We start from the raw sequence: 28,000 nt of genomic DNA on the forward strand, positions 1-28,000 counted from the left end.
CAAGGGTGTCAATATTGTTGACCATGGCTGTAACAAAGGCAATAGCAGGAGAAAGGGGAAACGGCAACAGCAGGGCAGATGGAAAGTCAACAGAGACGGATAACCAGGGCATGCAGGTAACCATGAGTGGTAGGGGACAACGCAAGGGATGAACAAGTTGGACACGTTAGCAAAGTTTTGAGAGGGGTGAGGGTGGTTTAACGGGTGGAGAAAAGATCATGGTTTTGGATGGGGGATAACTTGAGATGGTGGTGAACAGCTGTCTGAAAGACCTAGAGGGAAGAATGAGATTGAAGAGTGTGTGTGTGCAAGGTGGTGCCACAGGTGGGAAAAAAGAGGAATAAATGAGTGGAGGTGAGCAGTGGTTCTGGATTAGGCAGTTTCACAAGGACGGGGTTGCTGGTGGACGGTGTGTGGCCAGCTGATACCTGTGGGAGATAAAACGGAGAGGGCAGAGGGTGCAAGACCAGTGGTGAGGTGGAAGAAGACAGGGTGACCACCGACCTGTCGGCAATGGTGAAGTGATAGGCCCATGGACTCAACTTTATTGTGAGGGATTCCAATGATCTTGAAGGCCTTGGTTTACATGGCATCAAGCTGAGGAAGTTGTAAGGCAGGAGAGCAATAATCCATCAAGCTGCAGATGAAAGCCTTGAAGGTAGAAAGGAGCTCAGGTATTCCAAAGAAGAACTTTCAATGATGGAGGATGCCCAGTTTGCATCTGGTTTTGCAGGCCAACTTTGAAATGTGGCTTGAACAAGAGAGATCATGACTCAAGCGTTTGAGTGACTGAACCTCCTCGAGACGGTTGTTGAGAAAGTAGATGGGAGGGTTTGCGGTAAGGTCCTTTCAGAGCGAGATTATGAGTTTGTTGGATTTATCCGGATTGAAAGACATATTCCAAGTGTTTGACCAGCTTGTAATTTTGTCAAGGTCTGAGGAGAGGGAAGAGGCTGCTGCCTGTCTGGCAGAAGATATGAGTTATGACACGGCAGAGAGTGTTATCCTCCTCCTCCTTCCTTTTATAAGGTGTGAGGTCCGATAGTACCAAGCTCCTGCCCTGCCTTGACCACGATGCTCCTCCACTCACCTCCTCAACTAACTCTCTCAAGCAAGCAACAGTACTAGTCCACAGTAGGAAGCCATATTCCATGACATTCCAGATGAAAACTTTATACACCATTGACGGCAACAGCAGGGCAGATGGAAAGTCAACAGAGAAGGCTAACAAGGGCATGCAGGTAACAATGAGTGGTAGGGTTTTCTCCACCTCTGCCCCTTATTCCTTCCCACACCCATAATTTGTCCAAATCTCCCTCTATTTTGTCCTCCTACTTTTTTGTTAGGGTTCGGGTTAGGAAATAAGGAAAAAGTGAGAATATGGGTCTTGCACCAAAAAATGTGCTGGGTAGTTGACCAGATGCTTATTTTCTCCGAATTGTCGGATACGGATCCTGCTGCAGTTTTCCTGGCAAAGAGGTGCGGAAATATCCTGCACATACTTGAGTTATCAACAGAGTTGTTTCTAAGTCTTCCTCTCTCATTCATCCTTCTTTATGTGCAGCCTACACATTAACAATACCGATGCTCATTGGTCATTCAAGACACTTTCCAAAAATATTGATTTGTGTTGATTGTTTTTATTTAAAATGTTACTTTCCAACTTTCTGCTCAATGGTTTCAAAAGGCATTTGAGGGTTCATCATATGACGTCATGTGTTTTTGATAATCGTTAAGAGCTTTGTCCACTTCTATAGATATGTATGTGCAGATTACACGTATGTCGGGAAGGGAAGCATGACAGATTGTGTGAAAAAAATCATTGGAATTTTAAATTAATTTCCGTTTGTATTACTATCGTTACAGCCGCAGAGGTCTGTGAAATTGATGGACCAGGTGAGACCATAACAAATGATAATCGTATTCCTTTAGTCATCCATTCTTTGATCTCATGTGTGTCTGTATAAAGCTTTTAATTTATTATTAATGGTGAGACAGAAATGATGAAAAAGCAACGCAACAATATTCCGGAAAAACATTTCCTGGAGATCATCAAGAGATTGTGTATTAATTTTCTCCCATCTGACATTTAATGCTTCCATCCATTGTTGGGTTAAAACGAGCAACAAGCGCATGATGGAATGTCCGGGACACAAACCAAACGAATCTTCTTCTTTCCCATGCAGCACAAGGCTGCGTGGTTGCCAATGGCACGTCTGTGTCACTGATGCAGTGCCCTTCATAGGTTAGGCAAGGAACTTGTAATTCGTTCAGGATTTATTTTTATTTTATTGATATTTGCCCTAAACAAGGCTGAGAACCAATAAATGTGTGGGGATCCAAAATAAGCGAAAAAAGAACGATCAAAAATGAAGGAGGAAGAAATTTATATGATTCGTGAAAGAAACAAATGACTAAATTGATGTAACACGTGGAAAAAAGCGACTGGCATAGCTCTTCGCTCTGCACCTAGGTATGGCCAGAGTGTACAGGTGCGAAATGGTGGCAAGATGTTTCCCGACCACAGACCCTGACAGAAGGTACCAAGTTGGAAAGAGCAGTAGAGCAATTACCATGAAAATATGTGTAAAACAAACTTAGAGTAGCACTAACCTTACGATGTGAGAGTACTTGTGGAGATGAGCCGAGCTCAACTCCGACCAAATCAAATACACGCTTCTGGATCCTGTCTGTTGAGGACAGATGCCAGGCTGGTGCTCCGGCCCCAAATGTGGCAAGAGTACTCCATAAGGAGGCTTGTAGTTGGCTGGTACAAAATGGAGGTATTTTCCGAAGGTATATATGTCGGGGCTCGATAGAGACAACAAACTCGCATTGAAGCACTCTCTGCAATACCTGATAGATACTTCTCGCCACTGAGATTAGGGGAGATATCAAGACCACGCAGGCACAGGTCTGATGCTTCCGGCAAGATCAAAGAACCCATGTGTGCAGGAGGCAGTGACAGCATAAATAAATTTTCCAGCCAATCGTGACCCCACTTCAACACGTTCTCCAAATCATTGTTTAGTGAGGCACAAACCTCACTATGAGAAGCGTGACCTGAATTAGGGGATACACACTAGTTTGTGGAACCATCGGCATACATGGCGAGCTAGGATAAAACATTATCAGACAAGTCTCTTCCAAATCCCTCTTCCAAATCCTGGTGGCGTCTGGTCAAATCTGTTTCTGGTGTTTGTTCCCCCTCCATCCCCTCCCTCACCTCAAATGGCCACACGGCTGACTCCGCACGCGAAAAAGCTGAATGCCTCAACTCTGTGTTTGCCTCTAAATATTGTGTCCCAAACCCATCCCTCTCTGTACCCACCGTACCCAGTCGTACCCAGCTGCTCCTGGACTCTGTGTCCTTTCCTCCTGACAAGGTGGAAAAGTTTCTGTCAACCCTCGACTCGGATTCTGCAACTGGACCTGACGGCATCAGCCCACGGGTCCTAAAATCCTGTTCTTCCGCTCTTTCACTCCCTCTCTCTGTTCTCTTCACCCTCTCTTTTGCTCAAGGTCATCTTCCATCTGCTTGGAAATCTGCCAACATCACCGCTTTGCACAAAAAAGGTGCAAAAACAGATCCCAGCAACTACAGACCAATCAGCCTTCTCCCAATTATCAGCAAAGTCATGGAATCCATCATTGCTTCAGATATGAAATCTTTCCTCTTCTCCAATGGCTTGATCTCTGATCATCAATTTGGTTTCAGACCTGGACACTCTACTCTGGACATGCTGCTTCTGCTTTCTCAACAATGGATGGAGGTCCTCAATGCCAAACAGGAAATTAGAGCAGTCTCTCTTGACATATCACGTGCCTTCGATACGGTCTGGCACCCCGCTCTGCTCACCAAACTCTCCTCTTTTGGTATCCATGGAAATCTCCACGCATGGCTGGCGGACTTCCTCTCTAGTCGTAGTCAACGTGTGGCCCTGAATGGGTTTCTCTCATCTCCTCTTCCTGTTCAGGCTGGAGTTCCACAAGGCAGTGTTCTAGGCCCTGTCCTTTTTCTGGTCTTCATCAATGATCTCTCTGACTCTCTTGAAAATCCTCTGTATCTCTTTGCTGATGACTCTACTCTCTGTCGCTCCATTCTTCATCCCTCAGATCGGCAGTCTGCTGCCTCCTCACTCTCTGCAGACCTGGACAAAATCACAGACTGGGCAAACAAGTGGAACATGTCTTTCAATCCTGACAAATCTCACACTCTTACGATGTCTCTCCGAAAAGACCGACTGGACAACCCTCCCATCCACTTTCTGAATAATCCTCTCCAAGAAGTTCTGTCACTCAAGCTTTTGGGTCTCACTATCTGCCATGATCTTTCCTGGGAAAACCACATTTCAAATCTGGCCTCCAAAGCCAGTCGCCGACTGGGCATCCTCCGTCGTGCGAAGTCCTTCCTTGGCACACCTGAGCTCCTCACCACATACAAGGCTTTCATCCGCAGCTCAATGGAATACTGCTCTCCCCTCTGGGCTGGTGCTCCTGCCTCACACCTAGCTCGTCTTCACGCTGTTGAAACCAAAGCATTCAGAATCATTGGAATCTCCCGCGATGAAGCTAACTCCAAGGGCCTCTCACTCACTCACCGCAGGCAGGTTGGTGGTCTTTCCATCTTCTACCGACTCCTCTCTGGCCTTGCCCCCCCAGCTCTCTCTGGGCTCTGTCCCGCAAATATTCCTACAGGTCGCACAAGATCTGCCTGCAACCCTCTTATGGTCAAACTGCCAAAATCAAGACTCTCTGCTCACCTTCACTCCTTCATTCCTCTTTTCTCCCGCCTCTGGAACAAACTCCCTCACTCTCTTCAATCCCACTCCACCCTCCAGGTCTTTAAAACAGCTGTTCACCACCATCTCTTATCTTCCCCCATCCAAAACCTTGATCTTTTCTACCCCCGCTAATTTCACCCCAATTCCACTTTTTTGAAATACCAACTTCTGTCCTGGAAGTCATTGGTGTCCTTGTGTTTTATACTTCTCCCTCCACCCCCCCCCCCCCCCCTTCCCATGCCTCCTCCCCCCAAGCACTCTCCCTTCCACACATCTCCCTGCTCTCAAATGTTGTGTTTGTGTGCTTCACCTTCTCTCCCCATCTTGTTTTCCGCTCCCGCTTTTTATATATTTTGTTTGTCTGGTTGATTTGTTTGTGAAGTAAATGTTAGCTCTTTCACGAGCCTCGATTCAGTATACAAAACAAAACAAAACAAAACAAAAAAAAAAAAAAAAGAAAAAGAAAAAAAAAAAAAAAAAAGTCATTGATACATACCAGAAAGGGAGTCGGACCAAGAACAGAACCCCGAGGGACACCAGAATTTACAGAGCAAGTAGGGGATGATTGACCATGAAGGACCACCTTTAACTTCCGGTTAGAAAGGAAACCAAAAATTGTGGACAACATTCATCCCGACACACCATACGACTGAAGCTTGCACAGTCGTCCCTCATGCCACACCTTATCAAAAGCCTTTGAAATATCCAAAGCAACCAAACGAGTCTCACCTCTAAAATCTAAGGCCCTGTTAAAATGATCAGTAATTAGGGGAGAGCAAGTCGCCAGTCGACCTGGAATGACGAAGCCATATGAGTCAATAAGAAATTCATGACTAAGACGTTCATAGTCCTCAAGGTGACGAAGAAGCTTATGATTGATGAAGCATTCATATATCTTTCAAATCCCAGGACGAAGACCAATGGAGCGGTAATTAGTAGCCAGAGTATGCTCACCAAATCCCTTAAAAGCAGGGACAACGGAAGGTACTTTTCATGATGGTCACTCTGGTTACTCTAGCCACTGGGTCGCCAGTGACGCTCCGCATTCCAAACCCTTTCTTAGTTGTGATGCTGAGGAAGCAGTGTATGTAGTTTATAGACAGGGTAGACATTAATTTTGGGGCCATAAACACATGTTTGTAGTTGGGGCTAGGTGAAAACTTCCCACGAGGCACACGTGTCATATATGTGTGAAAGGCCATCACCCTCTGTCTGGCCAGTGTGTGTCAGCCATGGTGGCGTAATATGCTGTGGGGCCAAAAGTACCAATGTGCATTTGTTTTCATTGGGGCCACCACATTGGCAGGACTGCCAGAGGAGAACTCTGCCCAGGAGGAAGAAGGGGAGAACTAGATAGACCTTGCTTGGATGAGGAAGGAGGGAATTAGAAAGAGACCTGAAGATGAGGAAGAAGAGGGCTCTTGTGTGTCTTTGGGGGAAATCAAAAGGCCTTGTGTAATAGGAGCACAAAAAGTGGTTCTCTCTGGAGTTTTGGGATTGACATAAGCTGGGATCACCCTGTGTTTTTGGAGTGCCTGGAGGAAGAAGAGGACAGGGCAGACCAGAAGGCCTCGCTTGGAGGCCAAAATTAGTCCACAAGGCCTGGTGGAGGCTGATTGTCACTGGCCTTCCTCGTGACTGATCTTCATCATGCTCTGTTTTGTTTTGCTTCATCTTGGGAGTTGCTCTTCCCTGACTCTCCTTGTTTCCGAAGCGGCTGCTTTGAGTTCAGCGTCCACCCTGCGCATCAGAGAAAATGCATTATTGTCATTATTGTCTTGTTGTATATGTGTGATATGTGGTACCTTTAGTGTAGTAGATGTTGGTTTATTTCCAATCATTGTACATAAGTTTGAATATTCCCATTTACCTTTGTGTCCTCTTTGTGATTCGCTTGGTTCGTTCCGTTTTTGTTGTAGGGTCTTGTTTACTCTGCTCCCTGCACTTTACTTTACAAAATAAATCCTTTAAAAGGTAAGAAAACATTTTGAGGCATCTGTTTTCCATGTACATTTGCCATCAATTTCAGCCCAATTGAATCATCCTTGGGGAATGGTGAAGTTGTCGATTTTATTGAATGCAGTGCAATAAAAGATCGTTTGGGCCATCTCCCGGGCCGATAGGTCTCGGCACTGAGGGTTTTGTCTTAACGGGCGCTCAGACTTGACAATATGTTTCCACATCTATTTGGTGTGGCGGGAGACCACACACACACCCTCTTCCTTTGTGTACATTATTCGACGTTTAGAAATAAAAGACAAACTTACCGTTTCTTGGACTACTGTGATAATCTAATTCCAAATCCCTCTTGAACACCACTCTTAATTCAAAGTCGAGCTTCCATATCAAAATATTTATGTTGTTGGTTGTAGGCAGTCTATAATATGCCAACCACTCCTCGCTCTCAGCATAATTGCCGAGGAAGCAACACTTGTGGAGGATCAAGGAGTGACTGTGAGGTGGTGGTGGTGGGAGAGCACAAACCTGTGTTGCTTGTATGCATACTGAACAAAAGGAAGTTAAAACCAGGGGTTGGAAGATGATAAGATGGGGGAAGTGCAAGGCACAAGGACAGGGTGAGGGACAGGTATGAGGAACTTGGCGGAGAAGCCGAACGTTTGGAGGAGGAGGAGGAGGAGTGGAAAAAGTACATTGAGGCATTGATGGGAGCTGCAAAAGTTTTTTGTGGAATGACATCAGGATAGGGTGCATTGTCAAGGAATATAAGTGAGGTATGGTGGATTGAGGAAGTAGCCAATGTGGTGAAAAGGAGGAGGTATGGAAAAGGGTACAAAATATAGGGATAGAGTGGGACAACCAGGTGTGGGGTTTCTGCACCTGTATGGGCCAAAGGAGCAAGAAAAGCTGTGGATAAGATGAGGAATTATATGGAAGAGGTGTACAACAAGTTGGAAGTGGATGGTGAGAGGAAGATGATCTATAAATCGGCTTATGACAGGGATGAGGATAGCAAGGACATGAAGGGGAGGGAGTTGGTGATTGAGGATTGTGGTGGGGGACCAGTAACAGGGATGGGGGCATTCCTGAAGGTTTCAATGAGTGGTTAAACCGGGGAGGAAGCAACAGCAAACTGGAGCCTTCGTGTTATCTAGAGGGGAAGTTGAATTCATGGAGATCATGAAGGAAGAGGTGCAGACAGCATTAAAGTGGATGAAATCCCAATAATTTGTTGGTTTCATGGGCAAGTATGTTTTGTGGTGGGTTAAGGGGTTTTGTTGTTGATTATTGATTGCTTCTTCTGTTTCCTTGCCCCGTGCCATCATTTTCACTTTAATAAACCTGACTTGTGTTACGGATTCGTCACTTCCGTTGTTGTGGTTTTCATCCACTGTAAACATTTTTGATTCCATGTACTATTTTTGTTGTCGTTTAAGGGAAAATGAGATTGCTATTTTCAAAAGGTAAAAAAGTTAATGTTTTAAATGAAACCGGAACCGGACGACGAGGAAGAGGAGGAAGAAGTAGGCGGAGCGTGTGAGTCGGACAAGAAGCCGAGCTGCTCCGAGGTCTGGAGCGAACGATTGGCGAACGAGGGTCACGAGTGAACTTTGGGTTTCCCGGGAAAGGGATTCCTGTGACAGAGTTGTCATCGCTGTGACAGATAAACCTGCGTGACAGGTTTTGCGGTTGATTCCGGAGAGAATCATCAGAGTGCCGTTACGCCACGAGAACGGGCCGTCGGCCATTTTTACCTCGCACAGGATTTGTGCTTCGCTCAAGGTTTTTCATCTCACTTCAACCATTTTCACCGCATTCAGACGTTTGTGTGTGTGTGTGTGTGTAACGTGGCTTTTGAGTGGGAAATCTGCGGTTCGCCGAGTGGGAGCCGTGGAACGTCCACACCCGAGGGTGTGATTTCTCAGTCGCCTTGAGAGCAGCTTTGGCAGCGTAACTGTCTGTCGTCCGAACGGGATTGGGGTCTCGATTGGACATCGTTCTGATGATCACTGGAGCGGATCGACTTTGGCTTGATGCCGGAATAGAGACATTGGGGAATGTTCTTCTTTTCGCTCACTTGGAGCACAGTGAGTTCTATTGTACGAACCTGATGGTACCATCATAGGAAATATATATTGGTTGTACAATTGATTACGATTGTTGTTGTACTGTTATTCTTGTGTGATCTTAATACAATACTTGTTTGTTGGTGACAATTGGTGTGGTTTCTCCATTGATCTTTGACATACAGAATAACACATCTTTCTGCCGTGACCCCTCTCGCGGCTCGGAGGTACACCGTGACCGGGGTTTGGGGAGGAGCACGTAACAGAAATTGGGGGCTCGTCTGGGATAGAATTCCCTCACATTCCCAAAAATCCCAAATCTGGAATTTTTCTAACATTCCCAAATTTTTCAAAAAAAAATTTGAAATTTTTTGTGTGAAGGTTAACAGGTGTTAACTGATAGTCACCATGGTGTTTGACGCAGAAAGGTTTGCGGCATCCCCTAATGAGGCACAGTTACAAGCGTTAAAAAGATCTGAACTCTTGATATTGGCCAAATATTTTAACTTGGAGGTCCGAGTTAATATGAAGAAAGCAGAGATGCAGACATTGGTGGTAGAATCTCTGGTGGGACAAGGAACATGGAAAGAGGTAGCCTTGGATTGGTTACCCGAGGAAAAAGAAAATGTGGAGCTCTGGAAAATGGAGATGCAACTGCAGAGCCAGGAAAGGTTAACAGCAGAGGAAAGGAGAGCTGAACGAGAACTCGAGGAGAGAAGAGCAGAGGAAAGGAGAGCCGAAAGGGAGTTAAAGGAACGGGACATGGAGTATCAGAAGGAACTTAAACTCAAGGAGCTGGAATTACTGGGAGAACGGAGAGAAGTAGTATCCATGCCGGCTAGTTCGACAACTAGTCAGAACACTTGGGATGTTGGTAGGCATGTGAGGCTGGTTCCACCTTTCAATGAAAAGGAGGTAGCCAAGTTTTTTTTACACTTTGAGAAAGTGGCTAAAGTGGCCTGTGGGGTCCTGGACTATGTTAGTGCAAAGTGTTCTGGTGGGTAAAGCTCAAGATATCGATTCGGCTTTAACGATTGACCAATGTGCAGATTATGAGATAGTGAAGAAAACCATTCTCAAAGCCGATGAATTGGTCCCTGAAGCTTACCGGCAAAAATTCCGGAATGCCAGGAAGAGGGAGAGTGAGACCCATGTGGAGTTTGCCAGAATGAAGTAAACCATGTTTGATCAGTGGTGTGACTCGAAGGGGATTGGGAAAGACTTCAACCTGTTACGACAATTGATCTTGGTGGAGGAATTCAAACAGTGTGTCCACGCGGACATTAAAGTACATCTGGATGAAAAGAAAGTACCAGAGTTGTATGAGGCAGCAACCGTGGCAGATGACTATGCCTTGACACACAGGATGGGGTTCCACAAACCAAACTTCCCACCTAGAGTTTGCTAGGGGAGTTATGGTAAATCAGGTGCGGAGAACAAATATTCATGGAGGTGGCCTAGAGATGACTATGGGGACAAATCTGATACCACGACTTTTAGGGATCAGAAGACTACAGTTCCAAGACAGACTTATCTTCCGGGGGGCCCGAGGCAGACCACAAGTTTTTCCTCCGGGCCGACTTGCGCTTTTTGCAAGAAACCTGGGCATTTGATGTCCCAATGTTACGCCCTGAAAAGGAAAAATCAGGGGCGGAGTCAAACTAGTGCAACTCCGAATGCATTGGCAAATGCGAGAAATCGTCCTTGGAGGACAGTGCCTTGTGAAGGTTCCCATGCCAAAGTTACGGCATCACAGAATGACCTTGTTCAAGAGGGTTACAAACCTTTTATTTCAGAGGGGTTTGTGTCTGGATGGAGACTTAACGAACCAGAGACCTGTTATGGTATTGAGGGACACAGGAGCACATCAATCTTTGATGCTTGAGGGCATTTTGCCATTGTCAGAGAAGATGGCAATTGGTGTTGGTGTTCTTTTACAGGGGGTTGGTGGCTATGCTAAAGCTCCACTTCATGTCATCCATTTGAAGTCCGATTTGGTGTCAGGACCCGTCACCGTAGGTTTACAAGCCACTCTTCCTGTAGAGGGAATCTCTTTATTATCGGGAATGATTTGGCCGGTGGTCGAGTTTCTGGTAATCCAATGTTGGTTGAAAAGCCCAGTATGGAAAATAACACCGCACAGTTAGAGCAGAAGATTCCGGGTATCTTTCCATCCTGCGCAGTGACTCGTGCTATGCGTAGGAAGCGCTCTGAAGAGAAGGAGAAGGAAGGCGATGTGGATTTGGGTTCCTTAGAGGTATTGGAGGAAAATTGTGAAAGAGGTAATAGGAAAGGGAGTGACATCAAGGAACTTAAGGAAAAGGTGGCATCTGGAACCAAAGAGGAAATGGAGTGTCTGTCAGAGACATCTGGGAGCGAGGTTGAGCAAAGGGTGCTGGTCCGAAAGAGACTTGTTGAAGAACAACACGGAGATCTGGAGTTTCATTGGTAAAGCCGTTACAGAGGAAGAGGCTATGAAGATACCTGTTGGTTACTTCATGAAAGGGGAAATACTCATGAGAAAATGGAGACCACCGGAGGTGCCAGCAAACGATGAGTGGAAAGTTCATTACCAAATTGTGGTGCCACCGCTGTACCGGAAGGAGATATTGAGTTTGGCGCATGAGACACCTTTGGCCGGGCACCTTGGAGTAAACAAGACCTGTGACAGAATATTGGTACCTTTTTTCTGCCCAGGATTGTGACGTGATGTAGCGGATTTGTGTAAATCTTGCCATTCTTGCCAGCTGGTGAGAAAACCTAATCAGAAAGTCCCCATCCGCACCTTTAAAACCCATTCCAGCTTTTGAAGAGCCATTCAGCCGTGTCATTATTGACTGTGTAGGCCCTTTACCTTAAACTAAGGTTGTACATCAGTATTTGTTGACCATCTTGTGTGCTTCCACAAGGTTCCCAGAGGCAGTGCCTCTTAGAAAAATTACTGTGGCAGTTATTGCAAAGGCCTTGATTAAATTTTTCACTTTGGTTGGCCTACCTAAGGTTATCCAGTCTGATCAGGGTTCCAATTTCATGTCAACACTTTTTCAGCAAGTGGTACACCTGTTGGGAGTGGAGCAAGTAAGATCAAGTACTTACCATCCTGAGAGCCAAGGGGCCTTGGAAAAGTTTCCCCAGACATTGAAGAATATGATCAGAACGTATTGTTTTGAATGTGACAAGGATTGGGATGAAGGAATACCCTTATTGTTGTTTGCTACGAGGGAATCTGTTCAGGAGTCATTGGGGTTCAGTCCTTTTGAACTTGTGTTTGGACACGCAGTGCAAGGACCGTTGAAATTGGTGAAAGAACAGTGGCTACAGGAGGAGTCACAGTCAACAGTGGTGGAGTATGTGTCAACGGTTAGGCACAGATTGGCAAAGGCTTGTGAAGTTGCGAGAAGGAACTTGAAAGTGACACAGGATAAAATGAAAGTGAGACATGACAAGAAATCTCAGATAAGAAATTTCAGTCCTGAGGACCGAGTGTTAGTGTTGCTTCCTGTTCCAGGTCAGCCACTACAGGCTAGGTATTTTGGTCCCTAGGCAATCGAAAGAAGGGTTAATGAAACAGATTACGTGGTGACAACTCCCGACCGACGGCAAAAGCGGCAGCTGTGTCATGTCAACCGACTGAAGAAATATTATGAGAGGAAGCCTGTGGAAGAAATGGTTTCTGTCTCACCTGTCGTGCCTGTAGTCGGGGTGCAAGAGAATCCAGAGGTTGACGCCGGTGTGAAGTTTGATAACTTTGATGACCAGGCTTGTCTCAGATTGACGAACACAGAAGTGTTGAGTCATTTAGATGAGAAATTAGGTCATTGACGAGGGAACAACAAGGACAACTATCCAGCCTAATTTTTGAATTTGCACATTTGTTCACAGATGTACCTGGTCATACTGACCTGGTATATCATGATATTGAGGTGGGGGAAGCCACTCCTGTGAAACAACACCCCTATCGGATGAACCCTGTGAAGATGGAGTATCTTCGGAAGGAGGTTCAGTATATGTTGGAGAATGACATCATCGAACCAAGCAGCAGTGAATGGAGCTCACCATGTGTGTTGGTTCCAAAACCCGATGGCAATTTTCGGTGTTGTACGGATTTAAAACGGGTTAATGCAGTGACCAAGACCGACTCATATCCCATCCCGAGGATTGATGACTGTATTGATAGAATAGGCCCAGCTAAATTTGTAACCAAGTTTGACTTGCTGAAAAGGGTATTGGCAGATTCCTCTTACTGATAGAGCCAAGGAAATCTCGGCTTTAGTCACACCAAATGGGTTGTATCAGTACAAGGTTCTTCCCTTTGGATTGAAAACGGGCCTGCTACATTTCAACGGCTGATTAATAAGCTTATGGCAGACCTTGAAGGGGTGGAGGCTTATCTGGATGATGTCATCATCCACACGATGACCATGGAAGATCATATTAAACAAATTCAGGCATTTTTCAAGAAACTGACCGAGGCAGGGTTGACCATCAACTTATCTAAGAGTGAGTTTGTAAAGGCACAGGTGGTGTTCCTAGGCCATGTAGTAGGTCAGGGTCAGGTGCAACCGGTGACAGCCAAGATAGAAGCCATTGATCGCTTCCAAGTTCCAAAAGGGAAGAAGGAGCTTATGAGATTCTTGGGTATGGCTGGTTGGTATCGGCGGTTCTGCAGGAATTTTTCTGATGTGGTAGCCCCTTTAACGAATTTGCTGAGGAAAGAGACCAAGTTTGTTTGAGATGACAAATGTCATGCTGCCTTTGCCCACGTCAAAGCGATATTAATGAGCTCTCCTGTCCTAGCAGCCCTGGATTTTCAAGCACCTTTCAAGTTGGCCATTGATGCAAGTGATGTGGGGGCTGGGGCAGTTCTATTACAGGAAGATGAGGATGGAGTGGATCACCCAGTGTGCTACTACTCCAAAAAAGTTTAACAAACATCAGGCAAATTATGCCACCGTGGAAAAAGCGACCCTTGCTCTCCTGCTAGCGCTTCAGCATTATGAGGTGTATCTGGGAACTACTACCTTTCCTATAAAAGTCTTCACTGATCACAACCCCTTAACCTTCATTCAAAAAATGAAAAATAAAAATCAGAGGTTGATGAGATGGAATTTGGCTTTGCAGGAGTTCAACTTGGAAATTGAGCATGTAAAGGGCAGGGACAATGTCGTTGCTGATGCTTTGTCCAGAGTGACCTAACTTTGGAAATTTCTGTTGGTTGTTTGGAAGTTTTGTTGCTTTATTTTGGGGAATATTAATTATTGTTGCTCATGTGAATTGATAATTTGTGTGTGAGTTTTACTTTTGTTTGTTAAAACAGCTTTTGCCTGCAAAGAAAGTTTTCACTACGTTCAAACTTTCTTTCTTGGGGGGGGGGGGGGGGGTGGGGGGGAAGTGTTACGGATTCGTCACTTCCGTTGTTGTGGTTTTCATCCACTGTAAACATTTTTAATTCCATGTACTATTATTGTTGTCGTTTAAGGGAAAATGAATGAGATTACTATTTTCAAAAGGTAAAAAAGTTAATGTTTTAAATGAAACCGGACGATGACGATGACGAAGAGGAAGAGGAGGAAGAAGAAGGCGGAGCGAGTGAGTCGGACAAGAAGCCGAGCTGCTTCGAGGTCTGGAGCGAACGATTGGCGAACGAGGCTCACGAGTGAACTTTGGGTTTCCCGGGAAAGGGATTCCTGCGACAGAGTTGTCATCGCTGTGACAGATAAACCTGCGTGACAGGTTTTGCGGTTGATTCCGGAGAGAATCATCAGAGTGCCGTTACGCCACGAGAATGGGCCATCGGCCATTTTTGCTTCGCTCAAGGTTTTTCATCTCACTTCAACCATTTTCACCGCATTCAGACGTTAGTGTGTGTGTGTGTGTGTGTGTGTGTGTGTGTGTGTGTGTGTGTGTGTGTGTGTGTGTGTGTGTGTGTGTGTGTGTGTGTGTGTGTGTGTGCGTGCGTGCGTGCGTGCGTGCGTGCGCGCGCGCAACGTGGCTTTTGAGTGGGAAATATGCGGTTTGCCGAGAGGGAGCCGTGGAACGTCCACACCCGAGGGTGTGATTTCCCAGTCGCCTTGAGAGCACCTTTGCGCAGCTTTAGCAGCGTAACTGTGACTGTCATCCAAACGGGATTCGGGTCTCGATTGGACATCGTTCTGACGATCACTGGAGTGGATCGACTTTGGCTTGATGCCGGAATAGAGACATTGGGGAATGTTCTTCTTTTCGCTCACTTGGAGCACAGTGAGTTATATTGTACGAACCTGATGGTACTGTCAGGGAATTTGTTGTGGGGGACTCACAGGACTCCAATGACCGGACACAGGTTACAAAAGGTCTAGTTTATTAACTGTATTCACTTCATCCAATTACCAAAATGATACCGCATAATATAATGGATCAGGTTAACTCTTTTCGCTGGTCCTTCTCGTTCATCCGACACTCCCGTTCGGTCAGCGCTTCACGTAGCAAGTCCTGTCGACTCCACGTTTGCTCTCGTTTATATCCACAAACTGGACTTAATCCTCTGTCCGCTGAAACGTTAATCCTTCTTCCGCTGATGCCCCGAGGTCATGTATTGCACCAAGTCCTGGCATCAACTCGCTCCCCTCCTGCTGTGATTTCCATTTACACAGTAGGAGGGTGCTTTAGCCTGGGGCCTTGACCAGGTGTTTCAAGGGATTATCATGTTCATGCACATTTTGACACTCATTTACAAACTCGTTTTTAACAGAGTTTGCATGTAAAATGTATCTGCTTTGTTACCAGGTTAATTAATAAGTTACCAGTGCCAATTAATAAGTTACACTGAGTTACATTTCCACAATTCCCTCATTTTTTTGTTTTTGTTTATATTAACCATTAATCTAAACATCAATATAAGTAAACAGTCAATCACTACAAGTAAACATCATTACAAGTATAAGTAAATAATCATAACTTTGGTAATCAAATTCCCTTAGGCATACACCGTCATCCTGCAAGAATCACAAAACATTTCGTTGGTCATTGACTCCTTCCATATCGTTCAATCTATTGCATTTGCATCACAAATATATTTTCAAAACAACACTTCACCATCACCAAGATACAACAATTTCACTTCATTTTCAAGTTTTGTAAAGCATCTGCACCATCTGGAAAAAAACGTTTGCCTCCACACAAATGTTGACTTTGTTTGAAAGGAAGGGCTGATCACTTGTGTTTGAATCCAGGTATGAAACATTTTCTCCTAATGTCTTCATAGCTCCTGCACTACTTCGTGTAGGATTTCGCTGTTGTGGTAACACTGCGGAGTCATAGACTGACCCTTCTCTCCATGTAGCATTCTTGCCACTTTTTGCTGTGAACCATAATGATTCCTTGAACAAGGCCTTCACCCAGTTGTAGTCGACTTGCCTCCTCCCTCATTGTGAGTGGGCAGCAAGTATTGGTGTGACGTTGATTGGCCAGCAAGATGTGGAACAGGGATGCCGGATGCATCCACACTGATGTTGGGACCATGGTGTTCAGGTCATTCATGGTCCTTACCAGGAGCAACCAGCAGAATCGTGCACAGCTGTTGTGACAAGGGCACAGCCGTTTTTGCAGCTCCATGCTGGTTCCCCGGACGTTGGTGAAGTAATAACATATGTCCCCGCATTTCACAGAGGTTGCAGGTAAAATGTCGTTGTCCTGCAACTTCTGATGTGGTGAATGTTCGAAGTCTTCGAACAAGAGTAAGTGATCGCCTTTCTTTCATATGTTGCAGTGTGATCCAGGCAAATGGTCACATAAATTTCCTTGGTGAAGGTAAGCATTCATCTCCAAGTTACACGGGAGAATGTCTTCATCATTCTTTGAGAAAGAGGGTGTATGCCACGATTAACTTCATTTTTTAGCCACAAATTTTCTTTCTCGAACTTCTTCCCAATTCCGTTAGCAATCCCTCCAAAATGTGATCTCGTCTTATCTTTATGCTCAGTCATATCTGAATCTGCTTTCCGCACACACTGAATCAGATAGGGTACATCTTACCATGAAATCAGCATAATCATGTATATCTTCCGACAGTTTCACATTCAACAATTTGTTGTTTTTCCTTAACTCAAAAAGTTATATTCATTTATATGCGTCACACAAATAATATTCAATCAGGTATGTATTTTATTACTAAACTAAGAATAGCATTGTATATGATTACAATCACAAACGGGAATACCTAATTCCCAACAACAATTTTCCCAAACCAACAAATTAAGCATAATGTATTATTACCATAATTCCTCTCCACTTTTTCTTTTCCCTCTTTTTTTTCCTAACAGTGTGTCACTCGTGGTGATATGAGTTCATTGATATTGTAATTGACACAACTCATAACATTGTCGTTATGCCATTATCTTAATTCTACTGTATTCATTTGCAACATCACTTGATTTAGTCTTTTAATCTCAGTATTTATGTCGCCATAAAAGTCTTCCTTTTCTGGTTCCACATTTCTTTCCTCATTTGTCACTTCATGCGTTATCATCGTGTTGTTGGTTACCTTATTCAAACACACCGTCACTAAGGCTTTCAAGCAAGCCACCACTAAAACAATTGCCAATATAACTACTAAACCAACAAACAAGTCTGCTACTCCTTGTATATATTCATACCTATGACATAGTTATATGTCGATGACATTTAACATTATATACCAAACTAACAAGCTTCCTAAAAGGTAAATAAAGAAAATCCCTTAATATGTAACATAATCAGATTATTTGTCTTACCCTGATCCCCCTATCTCCCGGGGTTGAACTCAATCCCCTGATCATGAGTGTAGTTGTGATACATTTTTTTTTTTTCATTCATGCTGTATTAATATCAGCAGGTAATTGTATGTCATGTAGGCAAATAAATGTCACTATTCCAAGTAGGAATATCGCATGTTGAAAATGTAATGTTTATCAATGCAAGGGGTGTTAAAATGTAATTCAAATGACTGTAAATCACGACTATCATTTTTCTACCACTGAATGTTCTGCTGGGCTGCTAGGTGCAGCCTCATTTTCTGTGGGATCGTCCACCTTAGCCCCATGTGCTTGCCTGCAATGAGAGGCATGAATCCAACTTTCTATTTTGGGTCCATATTTGTTTCTATTCTTATCAATCTCCTATGGTTTATCAATTCGTTCCAAGATACCGCAACCAAAGGTTTTAACCAAAGCTCTACCAAACTATTTCCAATTTGAACAAAAATGCCAGTGAAACAATGATTCGAAGGATTAACTTCAAGGGGTCAATAAATTTATTCTATAGCCAGATCTAATTTTCCCTTCCAATAGTTTGCCTTGCCACATGTCATATTATAACACCTTAATAAACCTTCGAAAAAATGTTTCCCATCTCAACAAATTTCCTTTTTTACAAATAGCCATGTGTAACTTACGTATTTAACTACAATTTCCTCTCAATTTGTTTGGCCTAACTGGCCGCAAAAGTGGCTGCCAGCATGCAGTACCGTTTTTTATCTACCAAGGAAGTGTTCCACACAAGACCTCTACCAAAATGTTGTTTGTAAAAACAAATCTGGGATTTCTGATTACATGGATGCACACTCTCAGGACATTTTCAGGCTGCTGTTAACAATCCACTACGATGACTTAATTCCTTTACCCACAATCAAATAATTAGTACAAATTGAGGATATTATCCTTATCACATTCTTTTATAGATTCATTATGTTGGATCTAATTTTTTCCAATAATTTTCCACTGCTGTAAGGCGGAACAATAGCTCTCATAAGTCTTAGTAATATCGTACTTAATTTGCCCAGCAGAGAATAATTTATTTACTATCCTTTCTCATCTGTTAACCAGTGACTTTGTTTAAACTCCAGAACTGAAAACCCACAATAGTTCAAACCAGCAAAATTTTCTTTACTCTTTTCCCATATCATCTATGCCTAAAACACATCCATACATACAGCACAATTTATATGCTGATAAAATTCAAGTTTATATATATAAAATCCATGAGCAGAGTATTCTGGGAAGTCAGTGTAAGACCTCTCCCAAATTTGGATGATTTTGTACTTCCTCATTTCCTTTTATGAAGCTCATATCCATAAATAGATGTTATTCTCATATACATTCTATCAAAAATGGAATCCCAAAATTACTCACAATTTTACTATTAATTAATGGCTGCTCATAACCCAGCACATCAAATTTTTATATTCCATTTCCCTTGACAAAAGAGATAATGTTCATAATCAAATTATATTTCTATTTTATTTTACGGATTCTCTGGATATTCAATCCCATCCACATATCCCAATCCCATCCACATATAACTATCCATTTCCAGACAGGCACACTGTCGGTGTCAACAATCTTGTAAGATTGATACACAAAAACACACACACACATGCATTATGCATATTTGTTTGCGTTGGAACCATTATTTACAGATCAGATGGGTGTCAATTTTATTTCAATTTCATAAAATTTGTCAATCAAATTCAAAATGCTTATAGACAAATAAACCAAAAGTCCATTCTTAGAAAACCCTTATGATGTCACATTGAAATTACCCTTTCTGCCTTCACAATAATCTATCCAAATTTTGACTACACACCCATTTGCATGTCAGTCGACCATTGACCTATCAATCGTGCGGAACAATAGTCCGAAATTCCCACCTGATCATCATGTGACTCTTGTTACTTGGTTTGCCAAAAATTGCAATGCAATTGTTCCAAACTTTGTAAATTTAAAATTGCTGTGCCCAAAATAGAAGATCCAATTTTGGCATTTGATCAATTAATTATTAATTTGTTAACAAGCAAAAAGAAAAAATGAATCATTCTTGCTCTGAAAACTTTTCAGACACAAGAATCATCGACAGTTATTCATGTTTGTCCAGTAATCGAATCTGTTGAGGCCAATCATCATTTGGGATTTGCAGCAATGAAGGCCTAATCATTGTCTGAGGTATCGGTCAGCACTGGTACCCTTGATCTTGGTTTACCCTATTAACTTGTCTTCCTTTTGGTATACGGACATCCTCTTTTCCAATGTCCCATCCGTCCACATTTGAAACACCGGTTTCTGTCGTTGTCTGATCTGTGCACCTGTGCACTTGTATTGCTGGGCTGCATCTCTACATCCCTGAGTTGCCACTGCAATCTCTCGTTATCTCCTGAAACACGAAAAAATTCTCTGTACCGTCCTTTTTGGGGAGACAACTGGAAATCTGATGGGACAACTGTCACTTTCGTTCCTAATTTTGAGGGCAGTTGTGCATTTGTCTCCTCCACTGTATCCTGTATCCTTTTTATTTTAAGTTCTAGATCCGTTATCCGTTCTTGCTGTTCCCGTTGTCTGGATTCACCATCCCAAAGATGGAATGCAAGCCAGTCTACCGTTAGATTCTGTCTCTTCCTGGCTTTCAATCTTTGTTCCAATCTTTCCAATCGACTTCGCTCGAATGTACCATCTCTTGGAAACTCCTCATCATGTCCCTTTGTCCACAAATACCAATTCTCGACCTGCCTTATAGCTTCGGCACCATAACGGTCGTACATATGATGTGTACAAGTACCTTTTTGTGGAATTTCTGGTTGTCCTTGTGTATTCTTGCAGGCTCCATTTCCCATTCTGCCTTTTATCAAAGTAGCGTTGGATGTGTTGTAGCTTGTTCCAGGTTCCTCTAAAGCTTCACTCGTACCTCCAGGAAGGATCTCTCCACCTGTTCACACGGTGATTTCCAGAGAATCTCCCTCAGCTGTGGCTTTTGCACAATCCAATCTCACAGATCAGTATTTGCAGATGAGCCGGAGGGTCAGTATGAAATGGGTGAATCCTCAGGTGTCCGCTCTGTTTGACGGGGAAATCACACAATGGTAACCGCACATATATATCTGTATATAAACTCACCACCTTGCTCAATTTTCCCAGGTTGTCTCCACATTGATAATATCTCGCAAATATATCAAAGCTTCTTTCTTGAGACCGCATTTTCATCAATCAAACAATCAATATATTCAATTCAATTTATTCAGTTCAATTTATGCAATTAAATTCAATCAATTAGATTCAATCAATTAACAATTCAATCAATTATTCAATTTCAATTAATTCATCAATATTCATCAATAAATCAAATTAATCATTTTGGATGTCTCCTTGCATAAGCCCTTTCCCCAATGATGTCAGGACAGGTCCATCCATTGACTGAGATCGAATTTCATCGGTCGTCACCTCAGATTCGTACCTCATGTCAATTGATGAATCACCGTCCTGTCCTAGGGTCATATCTGACATATTTTCCCATTTTGCCTGGTCTCCACAAATTTTCTTTGCAACCACTAAAGGCAACTCATCCTTCATTCGTGAGACAGCCAAAATGGATGGCAGATATTAAAGTTCTTTGGGAAAAATATCTCATCATTTTCCTTTTAATAGTACCCAAAATCTCTTGGCAATTTAAATTTCGTAAAACTCCTGAAATAAGACTGTAAATTCCTTCAATCATGCTAAATTTTGAAGCTCCATCGCTTGTAACACCCAATTTATCCCATAGGGCTTGAAAGTTCTTTCCCAAGTTCATGCAATCATTCTGCATTTGAACCCTATGATATCATTCATAATAATCATCATGATTTTATAGTCATGGTCATATCATAATCATCTATTTAAAACGAACATTTCCTTTATCACCACAGTTATGTGGTATAATCAACAATAGAATAAAACTGTACATAGCAACAGGCTACCTCATGGCCACTTAGTATACCTATTGACAATAAGTCATAACAGTATCGAATAATCATTGAACAATTCAAAAATCGCTTCCACTGCTCCAGCCGCAGCATTCGTCATTTTGTCTGCTCATCCGCATGACCAAAACGAAATAAAAGGAGCTCAACCATTACACAGCGCTTTTAATGGCGCATGCCATAGAAACTCAACGCAATTTCGACTCGGCCAGAAAACGAGCAAATTTTGCAGGATGTTAACTGGAATTAGTCGTGAAAATATATCCAAAATACACAAAAATACACACCCACAAAAATAAACAACAAACCCAAACAAACCCAAGGTCGACCCTCTTACACAGTAAATTACATCATTTCAGCATCGTATTGATTGCTGAAATATTCCAGGGTTTATACATACCTTAAAAGAGGTATGCGTGGTGTTGCCCCCTCCCACGTTTATTCCAGGGTTTATACACACCTTAAAAGAGGTATGCGTGGTGTTGCCCCCTCCCACTTTTAATTCCTCATTAAATTCCTCATTAAATTCCTTATTAAATTACTTATTAAATTACTCATTAAATTACTCATTAAATTACTCATTAAATTACTCATTAAATTACTCATTAAATTACTCATTAAATTACTCATTAAATTACTCATTAAATTACTCATTAAATTACTCATTAAATTACTCATTAAATTACTCATTAAATTAACTTACATAGTTTCAGCATTGTATTGATTGCTGAAATATTCCAGGGTTTATACACACCTTAAAAGAGGTATGCGTGGTGTTGCCCCCTCCCACGTTTATTCCAGGGTTTATACACACCTTAAAAGAGGTATGCGTGGTGTTGCCCCCTCCCACTTTTAATTACTCATTACATCGTTTCCATTAAAAAACATCGCTTCTACTGCTCCAGCCGCAGCATTTGTCACTTTGTTTGCTCATCCGCATGACCAAACCGAAATAAAAGGAGCTCAACCATTACCCAGCGCTTTTAATGGCGCATGCCATAGAAACTCAACGCAATTTCGACTTGGCCAGCAAACGAGCAAATTGTGCAGGATGTTAACTGGAATTAGTCGTGAAAATATATCCAAAATACACAAGAAATACACACCCACACAAATAAACAACATTTATTCCGTTCAACAGAACAAACATTTCCTCTATCATGACATGCATGTCTTCAACATTATATGACCAAGAGAAAAAGTAAAATTAATTAAAAACTGCGGGCAGTGATGATCCGGGGACCATACCGCTCCATCCTGATTGGACGAGTGCGTGCTAGAGTCGTTAACAACGACAGTCCAGATCCGATTGTTCAAAATTTCAACTCAATCGATCGAAAAAATGAACGCAGGGATGCATTTTAAAGGTGCAGTGGCACTAACTGAGTTGCCACGAATATGGCCACGAAATTGCCAATATGGCCATCACAAAATATTTTCCTTAATCAATTGGCTCATAGCATAACCAATCTGCAAGTATTTCATCCGAAGATGTATCTCTGAGGAATTTTAATTAAATAAGTCATTTATAAATCAACGAGTTAATTTATTAAATGATTAATCAATAAATCAATATTTTCCTTGACAGCCACATCACTTGGTCAGTGTCATGTCCAAATATCAGCTTCCTTACTCAAAAGGTGCCTGAGTTAATGTAATGTAATTACTGTAATAAGATTACTGCAATTACTGTAATGATTACTGTAATTACTGTAATTACCGGAACTGTAATTACTGTAATTACCTCAGGTAATTACTGTAATGTAATTACTGTAATGTAATAAGAAATGTAATTAATTAAATAAGTACTTCATTAATCGTTAATAATGAAATAATTCCTGAATTCTCATTCGATTCACTTGACATTCGAATGTCCCCAAAACGTTGGAGCAAAACGTTGCAACAACGAAAGTGAAACGTCGTAGCGACGTTGTGGAAACGTCAGCAAAACACAACATTTGCATGTTCCCAAAACGTTGGAGCAAAACGTTGCAACAACGAAAGTGAAACGTCGTAGCGACGTTGTGGAAACGTCAGCAAAACACAACATTTGAATGTTCCCAAAACGTTGGAGCAAAACGTTGCAACAACGAAAGTGAAACGTTGTAGCGACGTTGTGGAAACGTTAGCACAACCCAACCTTTGAATGGTCCCAAACGTTTCGACAACAAATGGTCACAAGTCATTATCACATTGCAATGACCTCTAAACATTCCTAAACCAATATCCCATTAAAAATCCCATTAAAATCCCATATTTTGTCACCCTTTGCATTGTTGAAAGCAATTAATTCCATAACTTAATATTACCTCAATTTATATATACTAGGGCGTGCCCGCACGTACGTGCTCGCCCGTACGTGCTTGCAAAAAACATGCGTGCAAACAACAACAACAAAACTTTGAAACCACGTGGCAGTAACGACCACAGAACCCCCCCTTCTATTTACATGCAATGGTTTGGTCCATTCGCAAAGCCAAAGCGAACGACCACAGAACCCCCCTTCTATTTACATGCAATGGTTCGGTCCATCCGCAGAGCCAAAGCGAACGGCTTGCGAGTACGGTGACCATACCTTGGGACCCCCTTGTCCGATTAATTTCAAACCTTGACAAATTTTCCATTCCTTCCCTTCCTGATCTTTCGATGTAGGGCTGGGTTCTTTTTTTAGGATCATGTTGCATCGAGCATTATTTTCCAAAACAGTGTGAACATTAACCCACACCAAAACCTCTGACATCCCACCATTAACACCTATTGTAAGCGTGCCGAATCAGTAAGCATCACCCCTTCTATGAGCCTCGACCAGAGGGTGGTTGTCACCCACAAACACTCGTCGCGAGCTGTTCCATTGTCTGTTGATTCCCATTCTGCTGTTTTTTTTTGTCTCATAATCAAGATAAATTTGGAACAGCCCTTAAACTAACACCAAGCAGATCAATTTTTATATTTAAATATAAAATCATTTCCTCATTAATTCATAATCATAAAATCATTTAATCCGTGTCACCCATGCTATTTATCTAGCAAATTTCGTCAAAAAAAAACAGCACTGGTTCCGTGTCACCCATGCTATTTATCTAGCAAATTTCGTCAAAAAAAAAAACAGCACTGGTTCCGTGTCACCCATGCTATTTATCTAGCAAATTTCGTCAAAAAAAAAAACAGCACTGGTTCCGTGGAAGCGTCCTGCAAAACGCTTTGCTTCTCGCAAAACGTCCGCCAACGGGAAGTAAAGGGAGGGAAAAAGAGCGGGAGGAAGAGACAGGGTGCCGGAATGGACATGAGGGACAATGAGGGACAGTGAGGGAGTGTTGGTATGCAATTTTTTTCCAATCGCCATCTTTCACAGTAATTCTGGACCGGCATGAGGTGGGATTGTCTGTCATGAATTTATTTGTTGATCGAACGAGTTTTAGTTATGGCGGGAAAACTGAAAAAAAATTCTCTATTTAAAACGGGTGTACACGATTGTACACGTGTACGGACCTTACCGAACCGGCAAACAAGTCGCTTCATGCACATCAGTGGTGCGTTTCTTCGTGGCGCGTGTCAGAAGAATTACACAGCGCAGGAAAAATACGTATTTACAGAAATCGTTAAAAAAAAAACTCGGATAATCGCTAAAATCGTTGTGGCCGGTGTACCATATTGGAAATATATATATATATAAATATAATTCCGTTTCCCGGTTCCCTGTCGCTCGCCGAGCGCCGAGCAAGTCAAGTGCTTCGAACAAGTGCAAAAAAAAAAGTAGTACTTTATACGTGTGCGGGTGGGTAAACGAGTGTACCGGCCTTACACGTCCTGGAAGCAAGCGGTCGCAAGGTGCACACTTGCTCCGTTTGCTTCCAGGTCACAGCAAGGCCCTTTAATAACCAGCGCAAAAATACGTATTTACAGAAATCATTTAGAAAAAAAACGAATAAATTGCTACAGTCGTTTATCGAAATCCCATTCGTGATGGCTCACGCCACCTATATCGCGGCATCGGTGCGCAAAGAAGCCCCAGACCACCTGCTCCCCCATGTATGTACCCATAACTTCCAAGTTCGTAAATCATATTGGACCAAACAAGACACACTCACCTTTTAAAGAAGACTTGTTTGTGTGTACAATTGATGTCAGCGGTGCCTCCAAGATTGTCAGGGAATTTGTTGTGGGGGACTCACAGGACTCCAATGACCGGACACAGGTTACAAAAGGTCTAGTTTATTAACTGTATTCACTTCATCCAATTACCAAAATGATACCGCATAATATAATGGATCAGGTTAACTCTTTTCGCTGGTCCTTCTCGTTCATCCGACACTCCCGTTCGGTCAGCGCTTCACGTAGCAAGTCCTGTCGACTCCACGTTTGCTCTCGTTTATATCCACAAACTGGACTTAATCCTCTGTCCGCTGAAACGTTAATCCTTCTTCCGCTGATGCCCCGAGGTCATGTATTGCACCAAGTCCTGGCATCAACTCGCTCCCCTCCTGCTGTGATTTCCATTTACACAGTAGGAGGGTGCTTTAGCCTGGGGCCTTGACCAGGTGTTTCAAGGGATTATCATGTTCATGCACATTTTGACACTCATTTACAAACTCGTTTTTAACAGAGTTTGCATGTAAAATGTATCTGCTTTGTTACCAGGTTAATTAATAAGTTACCAGTGCCAATTAATAAGTTACACTGAGTTACATTTCCACAGTACCATCACAGGAAATATATATTGGTTGTACAATTGATTACTATTGTTGTTGTACTGTTATTCTTGTGTGATCTTAATACAATACTTGTTTGTTGGTAACAATTGGTGTGGTTTCACCATTGATCTTTGACATACAGAATAACACATCTTTCTGCCGTGACTCCTCTCGGGGCTCGGAGGTACACCGTGACCGGGGTTTGGGGAGGAGCACGTAACACTTGGTCTTAGGTGAATTCTGACTGTGGTGGCTGCTTCATCTGGTGGTTCTGAGGACCCATTAAGGAATTGAGGCCTATTAGAGGGCGCCACGTGACTTAGGTTGCTCGGCTTAAATGAGAGTGAGTCACGTGACTCCTATGAGCGTGACACTGGATCGTTTTCTAGCTCACACTATATGTTATGCCGCATTCAGATGCAGATCCAACAGGGGAGCCTCCGTAATGTTCGACTGCTGTGGCCGGATTTGAACTGATCAACCGGGACGAGTCTGACGGGGCTCGTATTAACCGGCACGCAGCCAATTTACATGGTGACAGTTGAAATCACCACATATGAGGAATAGAGAGTTGGGATGAATGGTTAAAGGTGGATCCATGTTGTCAGAGAGAGAGAGAGAAGCAGATGGAGTCGTCACTATTAGGAAGACCAAACAACACATAAATAAAACATCACCCACAGGGTGAACCGTATCTTGCCAGGGTTTCGTTGACCTCCATGATTGACCGCAAAGTGACCTTGACCTTTGACCTTGACCTTAATAATTTCGTATGGTGAATAGTATGTCTTCATGACCAACGCACATGAAATATTGAAAGATTTTGATGAGAACTGAGGAAATAATTTTTTCATGAAAATTCCGTTTTTTCGTCATGACGTCATCAAATGACGTCATAGCGTCAAACTGTTTACAGATCTGGGAAGCACTCATCAAGGGAATTCATATGAGGTATTACTCGATATGGTACCTACGATTTCAAAATTTGACCTTGGGGTCAATAATTTTCGACCTCCAGCGCTAACCATGAAGGTCAAGGCCGATCGCCACCAAAAACTAATCAGCTGAGCGCCGGACCATATACTAGATTCCCATGAAGTTTGGAGACGATCCGATCAAAGTTACTCAAAAAATAAGGATTTCAACATTTGACCTTGGGGTCAATAATTTTCGACCTCCAGCGCTAACCATGAAGGTCAAGGCCGATCGCCACCAAAAACTAATCAGCTGAGCGCCGGACCATATACTAGATTCCCATGAAGTTTGGAGACGATCCGATCAAAGTTACTCAAAAAATAAGGGTTTCGTCGACCTCCATGATTGACCACAAAGTGACCTTGACCTTTGACCTTGACCTTCAAAATTTTGTGTGCTGAAGGGTATCTCTATAGGACTCTGATATGCGAAGTTACATGCAAAGATATGCGAAGATATGGTACCTACGATTTCAACATTTGACCTTGGGGTCAATAATTTTCGACCTCCAGCGCTAACCATGAAGGTCAAGGCCGATCGCCACCAAAAACTAATCAGCTGAGCGCCGGACCATATACTAGATTCCCATGAAGTTTGGAGACGATCCGATCAAAGTTACTCAAAAAATAAGGGTTTCAACATTTGACCTTGGGGTCAATAATTTTCGACCTCCAGCGCTAACCATGAAGGTCAAGGCCGATCGCCACCAAAAACTAATCAGCTGAGCGCCGGACCATATACTAGATTCCCATGAAGTTTGGAGACGATCCGATCAAAGTTACT

At 42.8% G+C, this 28,000-nt stretch overlaps 1 protein-coding gene and 1 long non-coding RNA gene across 12 annotated transcripts in view; one reads left to right on the forward strand and one right to left on the reverse strand.

The window, feature by feature from the left end:
• LOC137426576 (von Willebrand factor A domain-containing protein 5A) overlaps positions 1 to 28,000 on the forward strand; it is a 161,095-nt gene that overhangs the window by 84,805 nt on the left and 48,290 nt on the right. For all 11 annotated transcript variants that reach the window (XR_013623660.1, XR_013623661.1, XR_013623658.1 and 8 more), the window contains one exon: positions 1,867 to 1,896. Coding sequence is in view for 7 of the 11 variants with exons in the window: in XM_078779296.1 (XP_078635422.1) it covers positions 1,867 to 1,896 (30 nt within the window). In the remaining 4 variants the exon portion in view is untranslated. The remainder of the gene's footprint in view (positions 1 to 1,866; positions 1,897 to 28,000) is intronic.
• Positions 1 to 28,000, reverse strand: part of LOC144892443 (uncharacterized) — a 474,675-nt gene that overhangs the window by 4,424 nt on the left and 442,251 nt on the right. The window lies entirely within an intron of this gene.

The sequence above is a fragment of the Myxine glutinosa genome, chromosome 5 (genome assembly GCF_964187855.1).
Source record: "Myxine glutinosa chromosome 5, kmMyxGlut1.1, whole genome shotgun sequence".
Taxonomy (NCBI): Eukaryota; Metazoa; Chordata; class Myxini; order Myxiniformes; family Myxinidae; genus Myxine; species Myxine glutinosa.